Raw genomic sequence first — 25,287 nt, forward strand, 5'->3', positions numbered from 1 at the left:
CTCTGTCCATAGATGTTCTCTTGTTCACGCTGCGTGAGGAAATGGAGATTTCCAAGTGGGAAGCAGACTTCCCAGCGCTTTAACTCTTCCCTGAAGGGGAGAGGAGCTGCAGAGAACGAAACACAGTCTCAGCTGACCCAGCTGCAGCTCCCGGGAGAGGAGCAAGGCTTTTATCTAATGTCTCCAGGGCTGGGGATGGAGGCCAAGGCACCAGGGATCACATTTTCTTTCCTCCCGGAGAGGGAAAGGGGAAGAGCAAAGGGCACACTTGAATTGTCCTTACAGTCAAGCAGCAAATATTTACTTAGTTTGTCTGCCCTGGTCCAAGGTCCCATGAAGGATGCACAGAAGTAGAAGATGTGTGTCTGTGCCCCACCCACCAAGGCACCAAGGTCCTCACAGTCTAGTTATAGCAGCAGGAGGTTTGCATAGAAAAGCCAGCAAGACCTTTTAATGAGGGCCAGTGAGAAATTTGGGCAGGAAGCCCCTGGAGAAGGGAGTGAAGGTGGCCAGGGAAGTGGCTGGGGGAAGTAGGGCTGGAACTGGCCCCAAGGCATGGAGTTTTAAGAGATAAGAAGGGATGAGATGATAGCGGTGGGGAAGATGTGAAGGGAGAGAGGGGGCACCAAAGTAGGGCTTAGTGAAATCCCATAAAGAAATATAAAAAGTAAGATGCTTCCTGGCAGAAGAGGAGACCTGCCTTGTTAGACTTTGGGTGGCTGTGGATGGGTAAGGACAGCATCCGAGTAGCACTGACCCAGCCAGACGCTGGTATCTCCCTCATGTCCTTGGTCTCCAGATCTCATGTGTCCCCGGGTCTCTTTCTATTTAAACTGTGGACACAGACCAGTAGAATCAGCATCATCTAGGAGCTTGTTAGAAATGCAGAACCTGAGGCCCCAGCCCAGACCTACTAAGTCAGAAACTGCATTGTAACAGGATCCTGGGGTGATTCGTGGGAGGAGTCAAGTTTGAGAAGTTCTAGACTGTGTGACCCCACTGGCAACTGTCAGCAGCGCTAGTTCAGACCCCAACTTTGATTCAAAGAGCTGGGGAAACACACACACACAAACATCTTTGAGTGTCTGAACTACGGCTCTTCCCAGATGGAAATCTTTTTTTCTAATTAGGAATTGGATTAGAATTTTTATGTCTTCCATTGTTTATTTGGTTTTTTTTGTAATTAATTAATTTATTTTTTGGCTGCATTGGGTCTTTGTTGCTGTGTGCGGGCTTCTCATTGTGGTGGCTTCTCTTGTTGTGGAGCACAGGCTCTAGGTGCACGGGCTTCAGTACTTGTGGCAGGCAGGCTCAGTAGTCGTGGCTTATGGACTCTAGAGCGCAGGCTCAGTAGTTGTGGAGCACGGGCTTAGTTGCTCCGCGGCACGTGGGATCTTCCCGGACCAGGGCTTGAACCCGTGTCCCCTGCATTGGCAGGCAGATTCTTAACCACTGAGCCACAAGAGAAGTACTAGATTTTTATGAATGATCTAGAACAGCAAGCGACTTTGAAGAGTTCACAGAACAGAAATCATTTAAGTGGTTTTTATCTAATGTCTCCAGTTTGTACCACTTTGTACTAATTATGCTTTAGAGGACTCCAGAAGAACAGATAATGGGGTCCTTTCCCTCCAGAATAGGTGGTCTAGTTAGGAGGACAAAAGCTACAGAAGTGAAGTGAGTGGAGAACAACACAGGGCCGGATGGTGCAGCACAGAGTCTCTGAACTGGGATGCGGAGAGGTCAGCGCAGGTGAGGCCTTCCTGGAGAAAATGGGCGGTGGGAGGTCCTGGAAGATGAGTGCAGTTAGGTCTAGGGATGAAGAGTGTGTCCTCCAGGAAAGGTGTGGCGAGGGGAAGAGCAGGCGCTAGGTGTCAGCCCCCAAAGGGACGGTAAGCTGCTCCCCACTCCCTCTAGAGAAAGTGCTTGCCTCATGCCGGGAAATCCATTTTACATCTGGGGCAGGGCACTTTTTTCTTTATCCTTCTGTGCAATTTCTTTGTCAGTTCTCTTAGCTGAAGGCAGTGTTGTAGGAACAGGTTGGCTGCATAGGCAGAATGGCTTGAGCCAAACCATAGACTGTGCTGTTGGAAGCTTGTGGGATCCAGAGGAAGTAGGCTGCTGATGGCTAGAAGCCTTAAGGAAAACCCTAAATCAGATCGGGTACCAGCTTGGGTGTGGGGAAACAGCCTCACGTCCAAGGAAGCGGTACTAAGGAAAAGAGTCTATAGCGAGAGTGAAACCTGTAACCTGTGGTGTCTGTAGATGCTGAGAACAACCTGTAACCTGTGGTGTCTGTAGGTGCTGAGAGCAAAGTAGGAATGTTTTTCCTTTGTGAGACAGACATCTCCAAGCAGAGACAAATGATCCCGCTGGGCCTGGTTTGTCATTGTGGGTCTGACCTAGAACAAGAGGGTGACCAGGATGTCCCCTCTGCTGCTTCCCAGACCAAGAGCTCATCAAATTAAGTATCCGTAGAGGGTTTCACCCCCGATACACCCGGCTCAGCTAAACCTTGTGAACCTGCGAGAGGGATCTGCTTATGGGCATTTTGGGGAAGGTTGCCTGATTGCCATCAAGAGTATAGGATTTAGGGTCAAATGGCAGGTTTGAGTGCTCGCTCCATCACTGGGCGACACCAGGCATGTCACTAACATGTCCTTGGAGTCTGTTTCGTCATGTGTGAAATGGGGATGATACACTCCTTCCTCCCCAGATTGTTTCAGGATTAAGTCAGAGGCAGTGTGGTGAGAGTCCTTTATCCAACGACAAGCGCTGCGTGTGGTTCTTTCTTAGCTGTAGCAGCAGCAGCCCTTCGGCTTGCTGAGGTTAATTAGTCCCTCAGCTGGAGTCTGCACAGTGGAGGGGTTCGGGCAGTAGCAGCATCAGAGGCTGGAGAGGACAGTGGGGAGCCAGGCAAATGCTCCTCGTGGACGCACGCCTTCCTCCCGTCTTCATGGGGAGTCTTCTCTATCAGTGCACTAGACATGCTGAGATCGGGGTAGGTGGAAAGAAAACCTTATTTTTACACTGGGGCATGAGGTCCTGCTGACCCACAAGAGTGGCCATCTTCGCAGAACTGGATTCTCCAGGTTCAGTACAGTTGGTCCTCTTTCTTCAGACGTTTTAACCTGGACACTGCATGAGGAGAAGAGGAAGCCCGAGAGAGCCGGTCAGAGGGCAGGGAACGTTGCTGAGACAGTGTGCACACCCCGCTTTTCCTTCCCCGGGTATCTCCCTCTGCAGCACTTCCTCTGGGGCTCCACATTCAGTAATGGTGGCCATGATCCTGAAGATGCTGTTACCAAATTCGTCTCCTCAGCTTTCAGAGGCAATCACGGTGAGGAAGCCATGGGGAGCTGGCGGCAAGCCGGATATGTCATCTTGTGTTATAAAAATAAATTAAAAAGCAACACCTGATACAGAGATAGTTATCATTAGTGTTACTTATAACAGCTGGAAATTAGAAATCATTTCTGAACATCTGTCGAGCGCATTGTGATCCACCCATACAATATGATATTGCTGGCTGTTAGGAATATTTCTAAAGAGTTCTGTGAAATGCGATAAAATGTTAAGTAACAAGCATAAATCCAGTGAGAGCTCAGTTCTTTTCTTTATACCTTTCTGTATTTTCAAAATTGCCTGCACTAAATATGCATTACCCTTATTCCACCAAAGCCTTTTTAAAAAGTGATACCTTAAACTAGGTTATGAGATGGTAATGCATAATGAAGGTCTATTTCCAATTGTGTGACACAGCTAGTGCTGCTTGCCAATGGGCTCTCTGTTCACATGTCCTTGAAAAAGTCAGAGCTCAGGGGTTTGGTTCCAGCTCCACACATTCCCATTACCTTTCTGAGCCTCAGTTTTCCTCATCTCTAAAATGGGAATAACGGTGCCCGCTCTTTGTATCTTACTGGGCGAGAATTACAGATTAACATATAAAGTGCTTTATAAGGTGTAATGAGTGATACAAATGTAAGGCCATATTCCTCACTAATATGTTGAATAGAGAACCCCGCTAAGGTTTGGGCTTGGTGAAGCTCAGCATAGACACAGATTGTCACTGTCACTCCTGTGCATGCACGCTTTTCCCAGCTGGGCTGGAGACTGCACATGTCCTCAGATGACGTAAGGAGCTGGGTCATCTGGAGCCCCAGATGGGCTATACCTATGGGGCTGCTTGGTAATTGGGTCTGCTGCTCTCTTCCCCAAGGCTGCCTGGGGCCTAGAAGGCCACCAGATAAGCATCTCCAGTGGGCCCCGAGCAGATTTGACCATTAGAGGGCCATGTTGGGTGGGCCCCAGACATTACTGTCAGCTCTGAATGCAGTCCAGGCCCTGTCTTCGGGGGCACAGACCACCAGAGTGGGTCAGGGAGCTGGGGGCTTAGCCCCAGGGGAGGGGAGGTGGGGAGGTTGAGAAATGAGACACTTCCCAGGATTCCTCCTTCAGGGCAGGGCTGAGTGAAAATACCTGTTCCTGTTTTAGCCACTCCAGCCCTGACCTCTTCCTTGTATCCCTTCTTTTAGGGCTTTTGATACACTAGTCTGGAGTATTAGTCTTATCTCTCCGTTGGGCTGTGCTCTCTTTCAGCGCAGAGACCAGGCCTCTCACAGAGGCATGCGTCTTGAAGTGTATTGATGCCTTTCCCCCTTGTGGAGTTCTGTCTGATCTGCCCAGTTTCTCCTGAATTTGCTAATGTAATTTCTTCCATTTTGACTGGCTAACTTTGATGCCCTTTCCTCTCCTATATAATACATAATCTATATAATAGATTCCCTTACGCATCACTACTGTCTTCGGCAAACATCAGAATATCCCAGAAAGTTGGCCAACACCACCGTCTTTTACAATATTTTGCCACTCCTTTGGAATTGCCTTCAGAGCCAAAGACCATTCTTTTCAGTACTTTCAATTGTGGCAAGGCCTTATCTTTGAGGGCATATTTTATTCTTTCAAACAACTGAGACCCATCCACAGCCAAGTCTGGTGGCTACACAGGATAATGTCATTTGGGGTTTAAAAGGATGTATGTTCGGGCTTCCCTGGTGGCGCAGTGGTTGAGAGTCCGCCTGCCGATGCAGGGGACACGGGTTCGCGCCCCGGTCCGGGAAGATCCCACATGCCGCGCAGCGGCTGGGCCCGTGAACCATGGCCGCTGAGCCTGAGCGTCTGGAGCCTGCGCTCCGCAACGGGAGAGGCCACAACAGTGAGAGGCCCGCGTACCGCAAAAAAAAAAAAAAAAAAAAAAAAAAAATGTATGTTCTATGAAGTATTATGATTGATTTTCTTGTGTGACTCTGAGGTTCTTTCTAAAGGACCTCCCAAAATACTTAGAGCAGTGGCCATTTCACCAGAATAAAGTTTGTACCTTCTCCCGAGGTGGCTACTTTGAGGGGCTGTTGCCTTTTATGTGGCCTCGCTTCACGTCTGTCTCCTTATTTTCACCTCCTTCTTTCTGTCAGTCATAGCCTCTGGGACAGTGATGGCCACATGAGCTCCTAGATAAATAACTGTTTGGTTTATGATGGTGACTCCAAATTAGCTGAGTGTGGCCACAGTGCATGGTAGGGGGAGAGATGTGGTTAGGTTTAAGAAGTAGATCAGGGTTTCAGTCCTCCAAAGACAGGTGATCACAGGCTCAGAAACCTTTTACTAAGCCCTCCAGGTGATTCTTCTGCAGGCTAAAGTTGAGATCCATTGCTCTGCAAAATTGGAACCAATGCCACTGCATTGGTCAGATGAGAATCTGACCAATGAGATGAGGATGAGATGAGGATCAGATGAGAATGTTTATGAACTGCACCTAGCCCCAGTGATCAGTAAATATCAGTTTCCTTTTCCTTCCACCAACAAAACAAAACAAAACAACACACACAAAAACAGCCTTTTTATTTTAAAGCTGACTGCTTTGCAACAGTGGTCCCCAGCCCTGGCTGCACAGGAGAATCACATGGGAAGCTTCAAAACCCCTTAACAGGCTGCACCACAGGCCTATTAAACAGGACTCTCTGGGGGTAGGTGTAGAACCCAGGCATCAGTTTTTTGAGGCTTCTCTAATGATGGCTGTGAGCAGCCAGGATTGAGAAGCACCGGCTTTGGTTCTGCTCTAATTTATTTATTTATTTAAATTTATTTATTTTATTTATTTATTTTTGACTGTGTTGGGTCTTTGTTGCTACGCGCAGGCTTTCTCTAGTTGCGGCGAGCCGGGGCTGCTACTCCTTGCGGTGTGTGGGCTTCTCTTTGCAGTGGCTTCTCTTGTTGCAGAGCACGGGCTCTAGGCATGCGGGCTTCAGTAGTTGTGGCTTGTGGGCTCTAGAGCACAGGCTCAGTAGTTGTGGCGCACGGGCTTAGTTGCTCCCCGGCATGTGGGATCTTCCCAGACCAGGGCTCGAATCTGCGTCCCCTGCATTGGCAGGTGGATTCTTAACCACTGCGCCGCCAGGGAAGTCCTGTTCTGTAATTTAATCCATGAAGCAATCAACCCCTAGATGTAGGGCAGCCACTCGTCCTGATCTCTGGGACCTGAAGCTGGCACGTTCCTTCCTTCAGGCAGCCCTCGTGCAGCAGTGGCACAGCCTCAGTGAAGCGTCACAAAAGCCCCCTCCCCATTGCATTTGACCTTCATTTCATCCATTTACAGCCTTCTGCGAATTGGCACCAGCTTAGAATTTCACCACCAGCCAATAGACTGATCCAAGCTGGTTTAATTAGCTTCAGTCTTTCTCCTTAACCTGCTGAAATCCATTCTGCTTCTAAGCCTTCGAACCTTATAGGGAACAGGTGTATTGTTTTGATACCCTGATGGCCCACAGGCGTTAGGCGTGGGAGCCCTAATCACGCTAAAGATCAGAAGACTATGGCTCATTAAGCAAGCAGCCCCGTTGGTGCGGTGGGTGACAGCTTGGGGGCCGCAAGCCAGGCTGACCAAGAGCTGATAATGGTTCCATTACTGACTTAAGTAGGGATCTCTAAGCCAGGCTTAGAGCAATAACCCCAAAGTTAAGGAGAACTTTTTAAGTTAATGAAGCTCTGGGCAAAGCGGTTTTTCCCTGGTTGAGTTACAGCATGTGCACGCTGAAGCTTTAGGACCGTCAGTTTTGTCTTAGCTTTTGATTGGCTGCCTGGTCCCTAAGTGGTTTTTTCCCTTAGTTGGGATCAAGTGTTTCAGAATTTGAGTTGTTTTTTTTTTTAAGATGTTGGGGGTAGGAGTTTTTATTAATTAATTTATTTATTTTTGCTGTGTTGGGTCTTCGTTTCCGTGTGAGGGCTTTCTCTAGTTGCGGCAAGCGGGGGCCACTCTTCATCGCGGCAGAATTTGAGTTTTTAACTTGGGGAGAATACGTATAAATTTGTGTATATGGAATGTCCCCCCCAAATGAGAGAAACCGCTTGTCCTCCACCTGTAGCTTGGAGAGAGACATTCGTGCAGGCTGGGCCTGCAGCTTTTTTATGGAGCACTGTAGAGGCACCTCGGATGGCACTGCACCACACGCCCAGCCGTGCGTGATGCAGGCTGCGTCCTGCACTGATTCCCCTTCTTCCTACTCACACTCCATTTGAGCTCGGGTATTGGCTCTTAATCCTACACCTAAGGTTCCAGGTCTTTTTCCGAGGTGAGTGGGTGCTCACCTAAGGGCAGCATCTCCCCCCTACCCCACCATGGAGTCTTTACGTCACTGTATCTTTTCCAAATCATCACCCTTCTCGTCTTCCCGTAGTGTACATGGACATCCAGTTGGTGGGAAGGTATCTAACACAGCCTGGCCCATGTTGAAGGTAGACAATAAATAGCAGTTTCCTTGCTGCCAGGGGAGAACCTTTGATCTTGGACCCAGAAGAACTAGGTTTGAGACAATGTCTTTTAGCAAGTCACTCTACCTCTCGAAATCTCCACTTCTTCATCTATTAAATGGGGATAGGAGTTTCTCTCTCTCAGGCGTTTTGTGAGACTCACATGAGATAAAGTGTAAAAAATGGGCTTTCTGCACCCCTCAGACACTGTAAGGTATTGCCACTTGTCCTTCTAGGATCAGCTGGACTCCTGCCTCACTGGGTAGCCTGCCCTGACCTTGTTTGCTGACATCAGCTTGTTTCTTATCTTAACCACCTATCGTGCTTATTGCCTGTGTTTATTTCTCTGGTTCATGGGCATGTTTCAACTTGTTGGCTCCCCAAACAGACTGCGTACTCCTCGAGAACAAGGAATGTGCACCTCCACAAGGTCCGGAACGGAGCTCAGTAAACACTTCTGGGTCCACGCGAGACACAGTCAGCCAGGGCCACATTCATGTGGTGTGTTCCGTATACGATGTTATTGTGCAGGAACCCCCTGTGGTCTCAGGAGGACCACCAAGAAAGACAGGAGCAGGGACTTTGTAGAAAGAGCAACTGGAATAAGAAATACATTTCTGAGTCTTTTCTGATGATCCGGAAAACTTAGATAAAATATCTTTTTACAAAAAAACCAGAGAATTCTAATGTGCCATGTCTAGAATTATCATTAAAAAAAAATTCTGGTCTATTGCAGTGAATTCTAACACCCATCTAGGGAGAGAAAATAAGGCACAATGAAGCCTCATTGACCTAAGAAGGGTCAGCTGCATGACCCAACAAACTAATCAAAATCAGCCTGACCGACAAATACACCTGCAGCCCTGAGACAGCGTTGACTTGGCAATGAGCAGCTGTAGGGCCAAAGTCTGACCGTGACTAATGCTCAGATTAGCCTGGCGGTGGGATCATTACTATCTGTCTTGAGGGTTTCATTGGTGGAGAGCTTTCTAGTACTTCCAACCCTTCTACCCTCATCTCGTTTGATCTTGACAAAGAAGACACAAGATGGCTCCCATTTCAGAGATGAGGCAGTCAGGGCCCCGAGAATGCATTTTCTTGTTCAACATCAGATAGCTAGATAGTGTATGGCCAGCACGTTAAAACACCAGTCCTCCTAACTTCCCGTCCCCTGATCTGTTGGCTTGAGAGGCCCAACCTGGGGTAGATGGGGTGAGGAAGTCAACTGGGTGCATCAGCTAGGCCAAGGCAGGTCTCACCTTTACACTTAGCATTAATTATTCTTGTTCTTCCGTGTTGCTAATTCAATATGGCAGCATTACACATGTTTGTCTGTTCTTCCCAGAGTCAACGTTAGACAGATATCTCTGGGCTGTGTCAAGGTTAACTAGATAATCCAATTAAAGTCATGCCGGTCCCAGAGCACAACTGCAAAAACAAGGTAGCTAAAGTGGAGCTCAGACTTTTAAACCAAGAGACTGCATGTGATTCTCAACCTTTCTTTTTCTAAACGTTAAGATGTTGCTGTTTCTTTATTTCTTGCTAAAGCCACTACCTCCAACTGTTAAGCAGTAGAAAGAGTATGTATTGGCCTGAGAAGAGATGGCTTCTAGCCCTAGCTCTACCACTAATTAGCAGAACTGCGCTAAGTAAGTAACTTAACCTGGTCGGGCCTCAGTTTCCAGATCTGTGAAATGGGGACAACAGCAGTGCCTGCCTTGCCCATCTCATATGCAGGGGGTGAGGATGGAATTAGACAGGGAGCACCCACATGTCTCAGGACATCTAAGTGTCTGCCCACTGACTGTACAGGGAGCACCCACATGTCTCAGGACATCTAAGTGTCTGCTCACTGACTGTACACCCTCCAAGAGCTTATGTAGGCACTTGCTTTGTGACCTTGAGAAGTTACGGATGATGTCTGAGCCTCAGTTCCCAGGTGTGTAAATGTGCTCACAATACCTACCACAATTGTGTTGTTAAGAGGATTATAATGAGGTAATATATGGAAGGTTCTCAGTGCAGCACCCGACACAAAAGTGGGTGTCAATAAACATTTGTGTGGCCAAGGGAATGTAGTAGGAGCCAAATCTCAAAGGCCATTGGCAGACAGAGCACCAACTCCAGACGGCCTTTTCCTTCCCTGGCTCTTCCTCTCTGTCTGCTCTTCCACTTCAAAGAAGGGGCAATGGCAAAGGGAAGCGCTGTGCATGCAGACACTGATGTAAATGTCACATCGATGTAAATGTGCTGGTATCTCTTTCACCCAGGAGGCCTTCTCTAGAGACCCCTAATGGCTGGTCACGTGTTGATGATGCTTCTGTTGGGGAGCACGACGGTTGTGCTGGAGAGTGGAATCCAGTGTCCTAAAGACGCTGGCTCTCATGACACGCAGGTGTGATGGGTACAGTTGTAGCATCCTGTCCCCTTCCCACCCTCCCTTCCTGGGCCAGGATGCGTGCAAACCTCGAACAGAACAACTGTTTTCGCTCCACAATCAGAGGTCGGGATTAAAATGCAAATGAGAGGGACTAGTATACAAACTGCCACTACAGGCTGGAGGAAGAGCAGGGTGATCCTAAGGGCAGGTTCTGAAGGCGTGGGGTGCAGGGACGAGAGTTCTGAGAGCTGGAAGTCAGGGGCAGAGGAGGAAACGTGCATTGGGTGAAGGAAACAGAAAAGGGAGATAGGACAAGAAAAGCAATTTCACTCGTTTCACAATTTTTCTGAAGGTTCTTCCTGACCATTAACAGCTGTTGGAGTTTCCTTCTGCAGTCTGAGTCTATGAGGCTTGATCCATCCAAGGAGCTGGTTGTTTTGTTTTTCTAAAATGAAGCATGTGGTAAAGTCAAAACAGTGCCTCTGCCCCACATCTTGGCGGTTTGAGAGGCGGCGTGTCAACATTCCGGGAATCCCAAAATACTGAATTTTCAGTCCAGATAACAGGCTGTACAGCCAAACAAAAGGAGAAGCAGCCCCTGATTTTGGAAGTCTCAGGAGAGAGGATAGACAGAGCAAGCTGGAGCCGGTTGGGTGAGGCCTTGAGAGCCGTGAACTGCATTGGACACCTTTTTAAAAAAATAAAGACAAACTTGTTTATTAAACAAGAAATACAGGTTTTTTGTTTTTTTTTAATAGAAACATAAGAAAATACAGAGAAGCACTAAGAAAAAAATTCCTCCTAACCTCACTGACCTGACACTGTAACATTTTTGAGCCTAGGGAGGCAAGACATCATTGATGGAGAGGAGCCTGGATTCCGGGGCCCAGCTGCCCGGTGCAAAGCCCCACTTCCCCATTTACCTGCGCAGAGACTGCAGGTGAATTAACAGCAGTCTCCCCTTATCCACAGTTTCACTTTCTATGGTTTCAGTTCCCCACAGTCAACCCCAGTCTGAATATATTAAATGGAAAATTCTAGAAATAGGCAATTCATAGGTTTTAAGTCTCATGCCATTCTGAATAACATGATGAAGTGTCCCACCATCCCATTCAGGACATGAATCATCCCTTTGTCCAGCGTATTTGTGCTATATACGCTACCTGCCCATTAAGTATAGGAAAAAACATAGTACAGGTAGGGTTCGGTAGTATCTACGGGGTCAGGCAATCCCCTGGGAGGCTTGGAATGAGTCCCCCGTGGATAAAGGGGGACGACTGTACTTAGTCTCTATGGACCTGTTTCCTCATCTGTAAATTAGGGGTAATAATAACAACTACTTCCAAGGGTAGTTGTGAGAATTAAAGAAGCCAGTGCAGCAGTGCTTAAGACAGTCCCTGGAACACAGTAAGTACCATATACGTGATAGCTGTAAGAATAACAGTTATTAGTATAGGAAGTGTTATGTATAATACATTGCCATGAAAATAGGATTATACTGTACTCTTTTGTAACATTTTTACTCTCACGATGATCTTTTCATGAATATATTTGTTATTGATGTTAGCTAACATTGACTGCTTACCATGGGGATAGGCCTGGCACTAAAGACTTTACAGAAGTTGGGGGCTTCCCTGGTGGCACAGTGGTTAAGAATCCGCCTGCCAACGCGGGGGGCATGGCCTCGAGCCCTGGTCTGGGAAGATCCCACATGCCGTGGTGTAACTAAACCCATGGACCACAACTACCGAGCCTGTGCTCTAGAGCCCGCAAGCCACAACTGCTGAGCCTGCGTGCCACAACTACTGAAGCCCACGCACCTAGAGCCCGTGCTCCACCAACAAGAGAAGCCACCGCGATGAGAAGCCCGTGCAACGCAACGAAGAGTAGCCCCCGCTCGCCGCAACTAGAGAAAGCCCGCGTGCAGCAACGAAGACCCAACGCAGCCAAAAATAAAATAAATGAAAAATAAATAAATTTATCTTAAAAAAAAGATTTTATAGAAGTTATCATATTCAATCCTCACATTAACTCTGTGGGGCAAGTACTGTATTACCACTTTACAGATGAGAAAACTGAGGCTAATCAGGTTAAATAATATAAACATACAGAGCTGGTGAGTGGCCCTCTGTCCTGCAAGGAGAAGGAAAATGAGGCCTGCTGGTAGCCTGTCCTGGCAGGATTAAAGAGGAATCGTGTTTGTGCTCAGTCCTTTTTAAATTAACCCTCAGCAGGTGTGCACGTTGGGACATCAGACTGACGGGTGTCTGGCTGACTGTTCTTGGACCCTAGTGGCATTTTCGATTTTTACGGTGGAAATCACTCTCTGATACGAAATGGGATCTAAGGTCCCGTACTGGGCTTCATTGTCTCTGAGAGCATTTTATCCAGAAGCAGATCTTCATCTTGTTCTCCAGAGGCTTTGACACAGCCATCTGGGCCACTGGCCACAGCTTCCTCACCCTTCCCTCTCCGTCCCTGGGCATTCACCTCAGTCCCCAGATAGCCCTGGACCAGGTCCCAGGCATTGCCAGTGGATTGATTCAATCAGCAAGGCTTTGTTCAAACCCCACCCACGTGAAGCCCTGTTGTGGACTCCATGGCGCGCAGGAGGGGAAGGCGGCCGAGAAGACACGAGACGCGTGAAGGCAGAACTGACAGTACAGAGCTGACTCTCTGCGGCTCAGGTGACTGGCGTGAGCCCGCGTCAGCTCATCGCGAGGGTCCGGCCGTGCCGTGGGTGGGGAGTCCCGGGGATGTCGTGAACAGGGGTGTGATGGGATGACAAGTGACGTGCTAGAGACTAACCCCTGCCTCTCGATGTAGGAGTAGCTCGGAGAGGAGGAAGGAGAAGTCCCGAGATGCTGCCAGGTGCCGGCGGAGCAAGGAGACGGAGGTCTTCTACGAGCTGGCCCACGAGCTGCCCCTGCCTCACAGCGTGAGCTCCCACCTGGACAAGGCCTCCATCATGCGGCTGGCCATCAGCTTCCTGCGTACACACAAGCTCCTGTCCTCAGGTGAGGCTGCGGGCCCCCGGGCTCCTTCCCCACGTGCCCTCGCACGCAGGAGGTGCCACTGGGCCAGAGTTGGAAGGCCACTGGCACAGAGGGAAGGTCTTCCTCCCCAGGAACGCGCACTCTGCAGACCTCCCACCAATAGAAACGCCGTCATTGGCTCTTCGTTCTCTTTCGTTGAACATCTTTCCAGCAGTGGCCTTTGCAGTGAGTACAGCCACGGGCTGAAGAGCAAGGGCAGGACCAGGGGAGTGCTTGGAAGCTGAGGGGACAGAGAGGGCTGCGAGGATGAGGGCAGCTTTTGCTGGCTCCCCAGTTCCCGTGCTCTGGCTGTCAGACCCACACTCCAGTCGAGGGTGAGTGAATCCTTAGGAAGCATCTTAGTGCTTATCCGCGGCCACTTTCTCCAGAGCGGAGGTGCGCCCATAGGACCTTTCCCTCTTACTAGTCAGGATGCCAGGCAAAGTATGCAGTGTCTCTGCTCTTAGTTTCCTCATCTGTTAAAAGGGGTTAAAATACTTACTGCATGGGGTGTCTTTAAGCATTAACTGAGAGAAAGTCTGTAAAGCACCAGACCCAGCCACGCTACTCACTGGGGAGCCCCTGACAGGTAACAGTCTCCCCTCAGAACCAACTAATTCTCACCTCCCCTGATAATCTCTGCAAGTCTCAAGTTCACAAAACTTTTTTTATCCCCTTAGAGCTCACCTTCTTCAAAATACCATTTCCCGTTAGTCCTGACCAGAAAGAGGTGGCCTGGGGATTCTGCCAGTGTCAGGTCTGATGCGACAGTCCCCTCTAGTCTGCCAGTTTCTTAACAAAACCAGGCAGCGGGCAGTGCCCCTCCGCACCCCACCTGGCTGTGGCACTGCAGGTGGCAGCATCCAAGGTGCTGAGTGGAGGAGGAGGGGCAAGGGAAGGTCCTCTCGTGCTGGCTTTTCAGTGTTCCCGAGTGAGCCGTGTGCCTCGGAGTGGGGTTGACTCTGCCATCCTGTTATGAAGTGGCTATTCTGGGAAAGAAACCCAGAGCAGAGGGAATCTAGTGTGAGGCGGGGAGGCCAGACTGGCATGTGCTATTCCGGGCCCTGGAGCACAGGAAGGATATGGGGGGAAGACTTTCAGAAAGTAGGACAACAGCTCAGTGGATCCAAGGGTTGGAGGGCTAACCCTGGACTGCAAATCTGAAGAGTCTCGAGAAAGAGCAGACAGGAGGGAGAGAACCCAGGGCAGAGACTGGCTCTAAAAATACTTTGAAAGAAACAGGGCAAGGCCATGGCAGACTTGTCACCCTAGATGCTACAGGAAGAGGGAACTATGGGCTGAAGTATAAGAAAGGCTTGGACATGCCATCGCAGGACACGTGTGTACTTTTTTCCTTTAAAGAAGTTCGTCCTCCAGGACAGGTGAGGGCAGTGTCCGGTAGTGTTGGAATCATCTTTACATCTGCACAGAGTAGGGAGTGGAGGACTTTATGACTAAACGGAGACCCCTTCCCCACACCCAGAAGCATCTCAACTTCCCTGTTACAATACTTGGGATTCCCCTCTTAGACACTGATTTCTTTGGGTTTGTCGCTGCTTCCTTCCACCACCACCCACCCTGTTCCTCCACCAGCAGGGAGCCCCGAAAGGAGTAATACATTAATCCTGGGACATCTCTCTGATTGAATTTGGACTTGTAGGATGTTTCTCCTCATTTCACAGATGATGAAAAGTGAGGCACAGCAAAGTTAAGGTTGCTCCAAGTCACACATTTAGCGCCTGGAGTTCAAGTCCTTTTGAATCCATGGGAAGAGAGACATGGAGGGCAGGAGCATTCTGCAAACCTGGCCAGGCGGAGATGTCGATGAGGGCTGAGGACTGGGGGAAGGGGAGGGTTCTCCCTTGGAGGAGGAACCAAAGTTAAACAGAGGCACCAGGGGCTGGCCCTGAGCATTGGGGTCTGCAGGAGGTCCTCACACACTCAGTGACTGTTTCTACCCTTGCTCTTGGTGCACGGCCTTGGTTTCCGAGCTCTCCCATGCATAACCGTCCCCCTCAGTGGTTCAGGGTTGGCTTAGACAGGACACATATTGGAGGCTCTGAGCACATCTGCCTGCATGTGTGCTGGCGTGAACCCCCTGTGTGCCAGATATGCCCAGGGAGATAGGACCAGAGTGGCCACAGCGAGACATCAACGCATCCCCTCCCAGGGCGGTTGCAAGTGTGGAAGCAAAGTGCCTGTGCTCTGGCTGGGCTTGGCCCTGGACTGACCAGAGCCCTCAGCGTGTCAGCTCTGGTCCTCTCAGTCCCGAGGAAAGAAATTACAGAAAAGGATAAAAAGTGTCCACATTTGGCCATCTGGTCTGGGTGTCCTTGAAGGAGCAGTTCTCATAAAACATGCATCACCTGGGGGAGGAGGAGGTGGACGGCTTTCTGTGCCTTCTCTTCCAGGCCGCTGCCACACATTCTTTAGACCAATTGTTGTTATCGTTTTTAGGAATTGTATGCGAGACAGGATCTTGTTCTTTTTCAATCACATTTTGCTTCTTCAAAACATGCAATGCAGCGAAAAGGAGTACAGGATTTGTGGACAGTTGGACCTGCCCTGGAACCTCAGTCGGGCTGCCTTCCTTCTCTGCAGCCTTGTGAAAACCTCTTGACTACCTTTGAGCTTTACTTTCTCATCCGCACAAAGAGGATACCAGTACTTACCGTGGACATTGGATATGAAAGCCCCTTTCCTCTTGCCTGCCACATATGGGCTCTCAGTAAGTTATAGCTTAAGAGATAAAACTTACTATGAACAAGCAAATTGATTTATAATAAGAGTAGTCTTCTGGGAAAAATGATGTAAATGAAAACCCAGTGTAAACCCTTACTGTCCTCTTACCACCTTCTAGCAATTTCTAGCAAAATGCAGAGTTGCCAAGCTTTCCCAAGTCAAAACAAACCACAGATCCATTATTGAAGCATTTCTAACAAAGGTGAGCGCCGATGTTGGCTCACTTTATGATAGGAAATAGCTGGTTGCATACCTCAGAGTTCAAAAGGCTAAAAAAGACCAAGTTTTGCTTTAGAAAAGTTTCTTCTTTACTTAGTAACACGTTTCCCTTTGATTTTCACAGTAGGCTGTTCTGTGTGGGAATGTTGGAGAGGAAACCTCAATGCTGAGAAATTCAGGCTGGGAGTCTGGGCGGCCGATTGAGATTTGTATCACAGGAAGCAAACTGAAACAATAGCTTTATGATATTAGCTTCCACGCTGGGCTGAGAACAGAACACACTCTGACGGGAACATCAGTGGAAATACCACTTGATTGTCTTAAATCCTCTTTCAAGAGGAGCTCCGCAAACTGTAACCAGATGAGGTTCACTCCTGCATTCAGAGAGCCTTAAACAGTGGTAGCTATGCAGAGCTGGCTTTTCACTATAAAATTGATTTTTGGCTTCCCCCATACTCGTAGGAGGTAAAATCAAATTCATTTTACATGAGAGCTAGAGGTCAGTGTGCAGCAAGCTTTCTAAGACAAATGTCAGGTTTATTATTAATTCACTGGCATTTGCTTAGTGAAGACATCAGTCTTAACAAGAGATTATGATTTCCTCGTCTCTGGACTACTAAGGGAAAGACATTAAAATGTGGGACAAGTGATTTTAGTTTTTTGCCGTGACCTTTTCATGCAGGAGAGAGTGAGACCAGAGGGAAAATTGTGGAGGCAGATATGGTTTCTGGTGCCCTCTTAGGTCCCCCCGTTCGGACTTCTTTTCCCAGGCTTTCACCTCTACTTTTTTTTTTTTTTTTTCCCTGTCTCACCCCCTTGCCCCACTCACCTTTCAAACCAAGGCCTTTTTCTGTCCTGTTTGGTGAAGAGCTGAGAGGCTGATTCATGCCAGAATGTTAATGGCTGAGAACAGCTAATCGTACAATCTCTTCTAGAGATGCTTTGTTCAGATCATTCCCTTAACTTAAACCGAAAAACTCTGGTCAGTCAGCAGGTATGTACTGACCCCAGCCCAGCACAACATCTTATGAAGGGTAACACAGAGAAGTGAGATAGGATAGTAAGTTATGCACAGTATAAAGGAATGAATTTCTAATGGTGGACTTTCAAAGCCCTTTGGGAGGCCTGCAAGGTCAGATAAAACACAGTGCCTTCTGCCAAAGATGTGAGGGTAGCCCAAGCCTACTACCAGGCAATGGTGGAGTTTAAAGGTGGGGCTAATGACCCAGTAAGTGATTCAAAAATAGTTTCCTCGGGCTTCCCTGGTGGCGCAGTGGTTGAGAGTCCGCCTGCCGATGCAGGGGACACGGGTTCGTGCCCCGGTCCGGGAAGATCCCACATGCCGCGGAGCGACTGGGCCCGTGAGCCATGGCCGCTGAGCCTGCGCGTCTGGAGCCTGTGCTCCACAGCGGGAGAGGCCACAACAGTGAGAGGCCCGTGTACCGCCAAAAAAAAAAAAAAAAAAAGTTTCCTCATGGCTTGACTGGGTCTGCTTTTGCAGTCAGCACACCCAGGGCTGGGTGTAGTTGTGGGTCTGTGGGCCGGAGGGAAGAATCGGTGTAAAAGGAAAGCCATTTCGTTGCTAACTACCCGGTGACACATCTGCACAGCACATCTGCACCAGGAGGATCACATCAGGGTGGTTTGAGGACCAGTCAAAACACTCCTGGGACTTCCCAGACTAGGAACAGAGGTAAAATAACCCTGGTGGAATAAAAATGCACCCTGACCAGCAGCCCTGGGACGATCTGGTCCCAGAGGCCCGGTCAGGAGCGTTTGCCCTGCCACCTGCCCGCTCGCCCCAGACGCCCAGCTCCTGCTGCCCCTCGGGTGCCGTCCCCCCTCCACCCCCCGCGTGGTGCTGCCTGAAGGAAATGCGCGGTGCTCCGGAAAAAGTGCTCCGAAACCTCAGCCCGCGCATATCCTGGCTGTGGGGAGTCATCAAAGCCTGTTTACCGGGGCTATTTTTAGCATTAAAGAACCGTGTTGTGCTCCTGGGCCCAGCATGCTGCATCTCTGCGGAGCGCCTCTGATCTGCATGAGCCACCTCTCTGCTTTGGGGTCAGACCCTGAAGGGTCCTGGGAAGCAAGTAACTGAGACCTGGAGCCCGAGGCAATTTAAGGACCCTGCCGAGGGTTTGTGGAGCGCCTACCGTGGGTTCCTCTTTATTCGGCACCGGCGGTCTCTTCTGGATTGTTGCGCAGCCTTACGGCGGTTCATCTTTCTCGTCCCCACCAGTCTGTGGATTCCTTGAGGGAAAGGATGCTCTTACACCCGACTTTCCCCAGGACAGGCCTGAGCATCTAGTAAGCGTCACTTGTCGACAGATGACCTGACTGCTTCGTGCCCAGCATGGGGCAGACGTGTAGCAGGAGCGCAATAACTGCATAGTGAATGAAGGAATTTTCTGTGTGCTTAGCACTGAGTCAGAGATCAATGATCCCATCAGAAGATGTGATGCTCCCGAGAAAGGGCAGAGCAGAAGGCAGAGCCGTCTTCAGCCGGATGATGTGCCTGAGCCTCCGGCCCCTCGGGTGAAGGGCTGCATCCGGCCCCGCAGTTTCCACCCTCAGCTCCAAGCTGTCAGCACGCTGGCCAGGTTCCTTCCGAAGCCCCCAGGAGTATAGGCAGGTGCTGCGGCAGCAAAGCCTCCCACAGACGAAAGAGGCCTTGCTGTCCCAGGGTTCCTGGGGGCCGGCCTGCTGGCTTCCTGGCCCCCCAGCCCTGGTGACTTCAGTTCCAAGATGTTCTGTTTCCATTCGTGGGCCCTGTGCACCCCTCTCCCTCCGTCCTGGAGGCCAGCTGCTACAGCCAATTTCGCCACCTCCTGGAAGCAAGTGTACTGGGCACGGATGGAAACCAGTTTGACTGTGTCGGAACTGTTAAAAAACAGGAAATTTTAAGCAGAACTATTTCCTCTGGGCCTAGTTAACCCAAATAGGGTTGTCTTGGGATTACTCCAGATTTTGAAGTCAGTGTTGCCACTGAGATCAAAGACATTGAAGAGAAGAAAATCTCAATAGGCCAGAAATCACAGGGCTGGCCTCTGCTGTCTGGAGAAGGTGCTCACCTCTCTGGTGTGATTTTTAACAGTGCTGAAAACCTCTCCTCACCCATTCCCCAAATAGGTCACCACCTGCCAAACTTGGTTTTCCCGGCATTAGGGTCGCTCGTAGGACCTTGAGTTAAGGCAGTGATTCTCCACCTGTGGTCTTAGGGCCACCAGCATCCACATCTCATGAGAACTTGTTAGAAAAGCACATTCTCAGCCCCCAGCCTGAGACCTACCGACTCAGGAACTCTGGGCAGGGGGCACATCCAGGGTGGCTCCATAACTCTGTGTGGCCTGTGCGGTCCCGCACAGAAGGGGCCTGGGCATGGTTTAATGTTTCAACAAGAGGCCCCACATTCTTACTTTGCCCTGGGCTTGGAAATCCTTGTTTTAGCAAGTTTTCTTGGTGGTTCCGGTGCACACTCCAATTTGAAAGCACTGAGTCAAGTCATGGTCTCTCCTGCAGCCCTTGTTTAAATATAGGTGTTAACCCAGAGCACGAACATTGACCAAGGCACCACCCACACCTGGAACTTTGGTTCACTATCATCAGTTCAGTTAACCAGTTAGATGGCAGGCGCCCGAAGCAGGGATCAAGTGTGGGTATGTGTGTGGTAAAAAGGCCATTCTCAGACAGTCTCCCCTCCCATAGGCTAGCCACCTGAATCAGGTTATGAAGAGGAAAGAATGTCCCTCATTCCATTCTACCATTTTAGCAAAACAGGGAAGTCACTAGGCCAGTACTCACTCTGAATGGCCCAACCCTTGGCTCTAAAGGCTGGCCTGTCCCTGGGCAGCATGAGTGACCTCGGCACAGTCACCGACCCTGTGTCCTGAAGGTGGATGGTCCACAGTGGTGCCACTGAGGCCCCTTGGTAGGAACATCTTCTAATTTGGATCTGTTCTTCTTGAGGAATAACAGCATACGGCCCAGAGCTTAAATTTAGGAGCTCAAGGGAAAAGAGAAAAGAGAACCAAATAAATCCAGTGCCCTTCCAGAAAGGCCCTTGAACCTCATTTCACAGCATCCATGTGTCCCTTGCCAAGTGGCCCGTAAATGCATTGCATTTTGCATTCCCTAGAGCAGTCTCAGCTTGAAAGACTCCTTTTTTTTAGTTAAGCGAATGTTAACGTTTGTAAGTGACAAATTATTCTCTAATCCTCTTGTTCTGTAAATTAAGGGAGGCATACTGGGCTTGATGTTTGTACTGGATGAATACAAATTTTTATAAGTGAATGTATATTTGGAGTTAAATAATGAGCTAGGAGAAGCAGGGCTGAAATAAAGTCTGTGGTCTGAGCCATAACAGCCAAGGGTCTGGGGCCTGAGAGCTGTATTTGCTGGGACAAGAGCTGAGTCTGCCTTTTGCACATAGCAGAGGTATACTTCATAGGCCAGGGTTCCTCAGCGCTTGGCTGGGGAGTGGACGCCTTCCCAGGTTGCCCCTAGCAACCACCTCTGCAGCCTGCCACCAGCACAGCAGCAGCCTGGTCTGAGATGCCACTGCTCCAGGCCACTGGACCCACGTCGTGAGGCCAGTCGATAAGTCTGGGAAATGGACCCTCCTCTTCAGCCAGGTGGACCTGTTCTCCGTCCCTGGAGGGAGCTTTCTCCAGGCTCTGCCACCTCCATGCTTTCCAGCGTCGGCCCAACCCACTAGGCCCAGAAAGCCCTCCTTTCATTTCACAGAGTGAGATCCCTGTTTTTCACGCGTGTCTTCAAATGCCCTTCTTTAAACAGTTGTCTCTGACCACCCCAAAGCGACCCCCTCTTCCTATGAACCCTTCAGCACTTACTGTCTGTATGCCTGTTGGGTGCCCAATTCTGTCCACCTGAAGTTTTTACTTAATTTGTGTCTCTGTGTGCCACGCAGCCCCCATCCAGGTTTTGAGCAATCTGAAGGCAGTGACAGTGTCATAGAGGGGCAGAAGGGAGACAGAATCATGGTAGTTGGTACGTTTTAGGCATTTTACATACGTATTTAATCCTTACAACTCAAAGGGATGGGAATTATTATCTCTATTTAGCTGATGAGGAAACTAATATTCAAAAAGGTTGTTACTTACGCAGAGTCATAATAGCCTAACGGGAGGAATAGTCCAAAGCCTATGCATGGTTACGAGTGTGGCTTCCGTCTTCAGCTGCCTGAGTCCACTAGCTACAACCTCTATAACCTTGGGCAGATGACTTAACCTCTCCAGGCCTCATCTGTAAGATGCGACAAAAAAACAGTACTTGCCCCACAGGTGTCTTGAAGATTATATAGCATGCTCAGTGCAGTACCTGATATGCTGTCCTTGTTCAACATCCATTAGGGAAAATTATTGGGCTGACTACTCCTGTAACTGCCTTTGCCTCTGTGACCACGACTGCTGCCACTGCCACTGGTACCACAAGTATGCGGCCACAACAGCCGTACTGCCCGCAAAGCTCCTGTCAGGGTGTCCTCTGTGCAGTGGGTTCATCAGATGCCTGCTGCTTGAGCCTGTGGTGGACACTTGGATGGTTGGCAGTGTGCGTTTCCAGAAAAATCCACGTAATGCCTTTGAGCCATCCCTGGCAGACATCCGTCCATGCCAGTCACATCTGCTTTAACACATTGATGCAAGCCGTCCAACCCTGTCTCTTTCCAGTTTGCTCTGAAAGTGAGCCTGAAGCTGAGGCTGACCAGCAGATGGACAACTTGTACCTGAAAGCCTTGGAGGGCTTCATTGCCGTCGTGACCCAAGATGGCGACATGATCTTTCTGTCAGAAAACATCAGCAAGTTCATGGGACTCACACAGGTGACACCCTCCTCTGGCTCTTTCAGAAAGGGGGGGAAAGCGTTTCCACTTGGGGGTAGAAATTAGCGAAGGTTCTGATCACCTCCCTCCTGACCTCTCCTTGCATATGCCCACCCTGCTTCTCTCTGACTTCAAGCCTCAAACCTCAGGAACACACTGAGAACCCCTGGCATTGGGCTTAGCATTGCTGATGGCCACCCTGGTGGACAGCTCTGCCGACTGGATTAACAGAACCACCCTTGTGAACCACATCCATCGTGAAGTCTGTTACACTGGTGTGTCTGTGGACCTGTGGAGTGGAACATGAGAAGACCTGATTTAGCCTCCTCCCTCTCTCCAAGTGTGAAAAGGGGGCCCAGCTTCCTCTTGGAGACTTCTTCTTCAGTGTTAGGAATAATGAAGCCCAACCTTGTTTTGAAACAGGTGGAGCTAACAGGGCACAGTATCTTTGACTTCACTCATCCCTGTGACCACGAGGAGATCCGTGAGAACCTGAGTCTCAAAAATGGTAACGTATTCTTCATTGCGTTTTTCTTTTCTTTTCACACCACCTGGGAGGGGATCTGCCTTACCTTTGTCTGCAAATGTAGGACGGTTGGAACATGGCCATCATGATCACTGACATCCATAAAAAACCCAGCAGAGCCTAGGAGATGAGATCGAGGGCCCTGGAAGGACCTAGTACTCAGAAGGATCTCCTGCTGGCTCTTCCTGGGGCCTGATGTCACACTCCTAGGGCACTCCTTCAGGTTAGGACACTGTCTCCAGAAGGTTTCATCACCTGAGCATCCAGCACCTCTGCCAAATGACACCACCCAAACCAATCAGCTCCTCTGTGCCAGAATGGTCATGGGAACCGTTGTGGTTGTCCCTAGGACAGTTGTGTAACAGACTGCCCCAAACATAGTGGCTTAAACAGTACTTTTATTAGCTCTCATGATTCTGCGGGTTCTGTGGGTGGTTCTTTTGCTCCATGTGATGTCAGGAGGCTGGACTTGGTGGGATGACCAGAGGGTTCACCCACACCCCTGGGACCTTGTGGCCGGTAGCTGGAGACTGGGGCTCAGCTGGGATGCGGGCACGGCTGGACCTCCCTCTCACTCTGTGAGGTATCGGAGCCTCTCCCTCTCCACGTGGGGTCTCCAGGGTAGCCAGACTTCTTACACGGCAGCTCAGGGCTCCCCCAAAGTGCAAAAGTAGAAGCTGCCAGGCTCTCCGAAGGCTTAGTCCTGAAACTGGTACAGCACCACTCTGCCCCATCCTGCTGTTAGAGTGAGTTACAGGCCAGCCCCATTCACTGTGGGAGGGAACTACAGGAGGCCCTGAATACTAGGAGATGTGGCTCATTGGGGCCACCTTTAGAGACTAGCTACCCCGGGAGCCAAGGAAGGAATCTGGCCTCCTGGTGACAAGAAATGGGACAGGTAGTTTTTGATGGAGAAGAGATTTATAAGGTCTCGTGCACTGCACCCTCCCTGTGGGGCCTCCAGCAGATGCCAGTGGATTGAAGGGCCTATACAAGCAGAAAGCGCTTTGCAGTGACAATCAGAGCCTGCCGCTTCATCTCTTGTAACGGGGGACAGTCAAGCAAAAGCACAGATGGGCATATTGTCAGGTGGACTGAAGCTTTGAGAAGAAGGGGACTTAATGGCTTTCAAAGTCCCTTCTGAACCTGAGAGTCGATCTCTGCCCTGGGCAGATTGTACCCGAGTCTAGACATCCCCTTTCTGTCTCTCACCTGTCACTGCCATGGAGTGTGTGCTTGTCCAACCTGAACGACAGAGGCAGTGCTATCAAGCCTGCAAGGTTTTGCTCTTATTACCACACATGCTGCAAAAGCAGACACTTCATTGGCCCACTTCTACCCTTGTTACAGACCGAGCCTGCAAAGCGCAGGATTACCACCACCTCTACCCACCCCACCACGGCCTCCCCGCCCAGCGCCTCTGCTCTCCCTCCCGAAGGCCACCTGGCTCCGGGCGTACACAGGCTGGGGAGCACTGTGGGCTGTTCACTGTCTTCTCTGTGCCGCTGAGAAACTCTTGTTCGGTTCTGTGAGGAAGGGGCTGCCAGAGCTTCTGAATCCCTTTCTAAAACAGGTGCTGGAAGCCCAAGAAACCCAAGTCTCTTAATTTCTCTTCTCTGCTCTGGAAACCCTTGGGCCCTTGGGTTCTCAGTCTTAGGTCAACCTCTGACCCTAGTCTCAATCTGATCGTGTGATCTGAACCGAGTCACTTCATTGCTCTGTTTCTGGGAGTCTTTCTTTTCAAAGTGACAGTATTGGACCAGGCAAAGTCTAGGACCTTCCAGCTCCCAGGTGCCATGATTCAGCAGGACTCGACTCCGTTGATCCGAGTGGAACTTTAGATCTCTCGGTCTCTGTGTTGAGGACTTGGGATCCAAATCAGTGAATCAGCAAAGCCTTTGAAGGTGCCGACCTGAACGATCTGTAAGCACAGGGTTAGTGCGAGCACCCAGAGAAAGATAAGGCTGTGAGGCTGGTGTGGAAGGCTTTGAAGGCCAGGAATTGGGCCTCGATCCTCTTCCTTGTAGACAGAGGGGAGCTGGTGGAAGTTTGGGGCAGAGGTGGAGTAATCTGGTTGGAGCTGTGTTTAGAAAGATTAACCAAATGGCAGAATGGGGAAGACTCAGAAGTTAACAGGTCAGGAGGCCACAGCCCTAACCCATGTCACAGCCACAAATGAGTCCTTCCAGCCCACTTCCCAGCACCTGAGCTGGTGCTCGTGCTGCGTCCAGGCCCCAAGATACAGGAATGTCTCATGATGTGCAAACCCCACTCATGGGAATTAGAATTGTAGGAAGAGACATAATTGAGTATGGGAGAGATGGTTTTATAATCATGAATGAGGAATATTCTCTCTTTAAAAAAAAAAAAAGATGCACCATCTGGTCTATTACTTAGTGGGCTCTCCTAGGGATGTTGAAGATGAATTCAAAGGTGCCACAATTCATTCAACACACAGTGATTTGGGGCTGTGTCACCCAAATAAGTCACAGCCCCCTGGGGGTTCAGGTTCAGAAGCTGGTGGCCATGCCAGAGGGAGGGGAGTGATTATTTGAAACAAGGCTCTGGTCTGTTCTGAGATGCTGGGCAGGGGGCAGGAGTGTACCTTGGAAGGTCCAGGATGGCAGAATTTAGATGTGGACAGGGGGGCTCAGCTGGTGCTTACTGCATTCATCACTTTTTTTTTTTTTTTAAACAAAAAGTGGGAGAGGTTCTGAAGGGCAGGCTATTTGGAGACTATAAG

General features: G+C 49.7%; 1 protein-coding gene across 1 annotated transcript in view; it reads left to right on the forward strand.

The window, feature by feature from the left end:
* The window catches only part of EPAS1 (endothelial PAS domain protein 1), an 88,845-nt gene that overhangs the window by 36,438 nt on the left and 27,120 nt on the right, over window positions 1–25,287 (forward strand). The window contains exons 2-4 of the mRNA XM_082672067.1: window positions 13,010–13,200; window positions 21,867–22,018; window positions 22,442–22,526. Coding sequence (XP_082528193.1) covers window positions 13,010–13,200; window positions 21,867–22,018; window positions 22,442–22,526 — 428 coding nt within the window. The remainder of the gene's footprint in view (window positions 1–13,009; window positions 13,201–21,866; window positions 22,019–22,441; window positions 22,527–25,287) is intronic.

This window comes from Grampus griseus (genome assembly GCF_964374135.1).
Source record: "Grampus griseus genome assembly, chromosome: 15".
Taxonomy (NCBI): domain Eukaryota; kingdom Metazoa; phylum Chordata; class Mammalia; order Artiodactyla; family Delphinidae; genus Grampus; species Grampus griseus.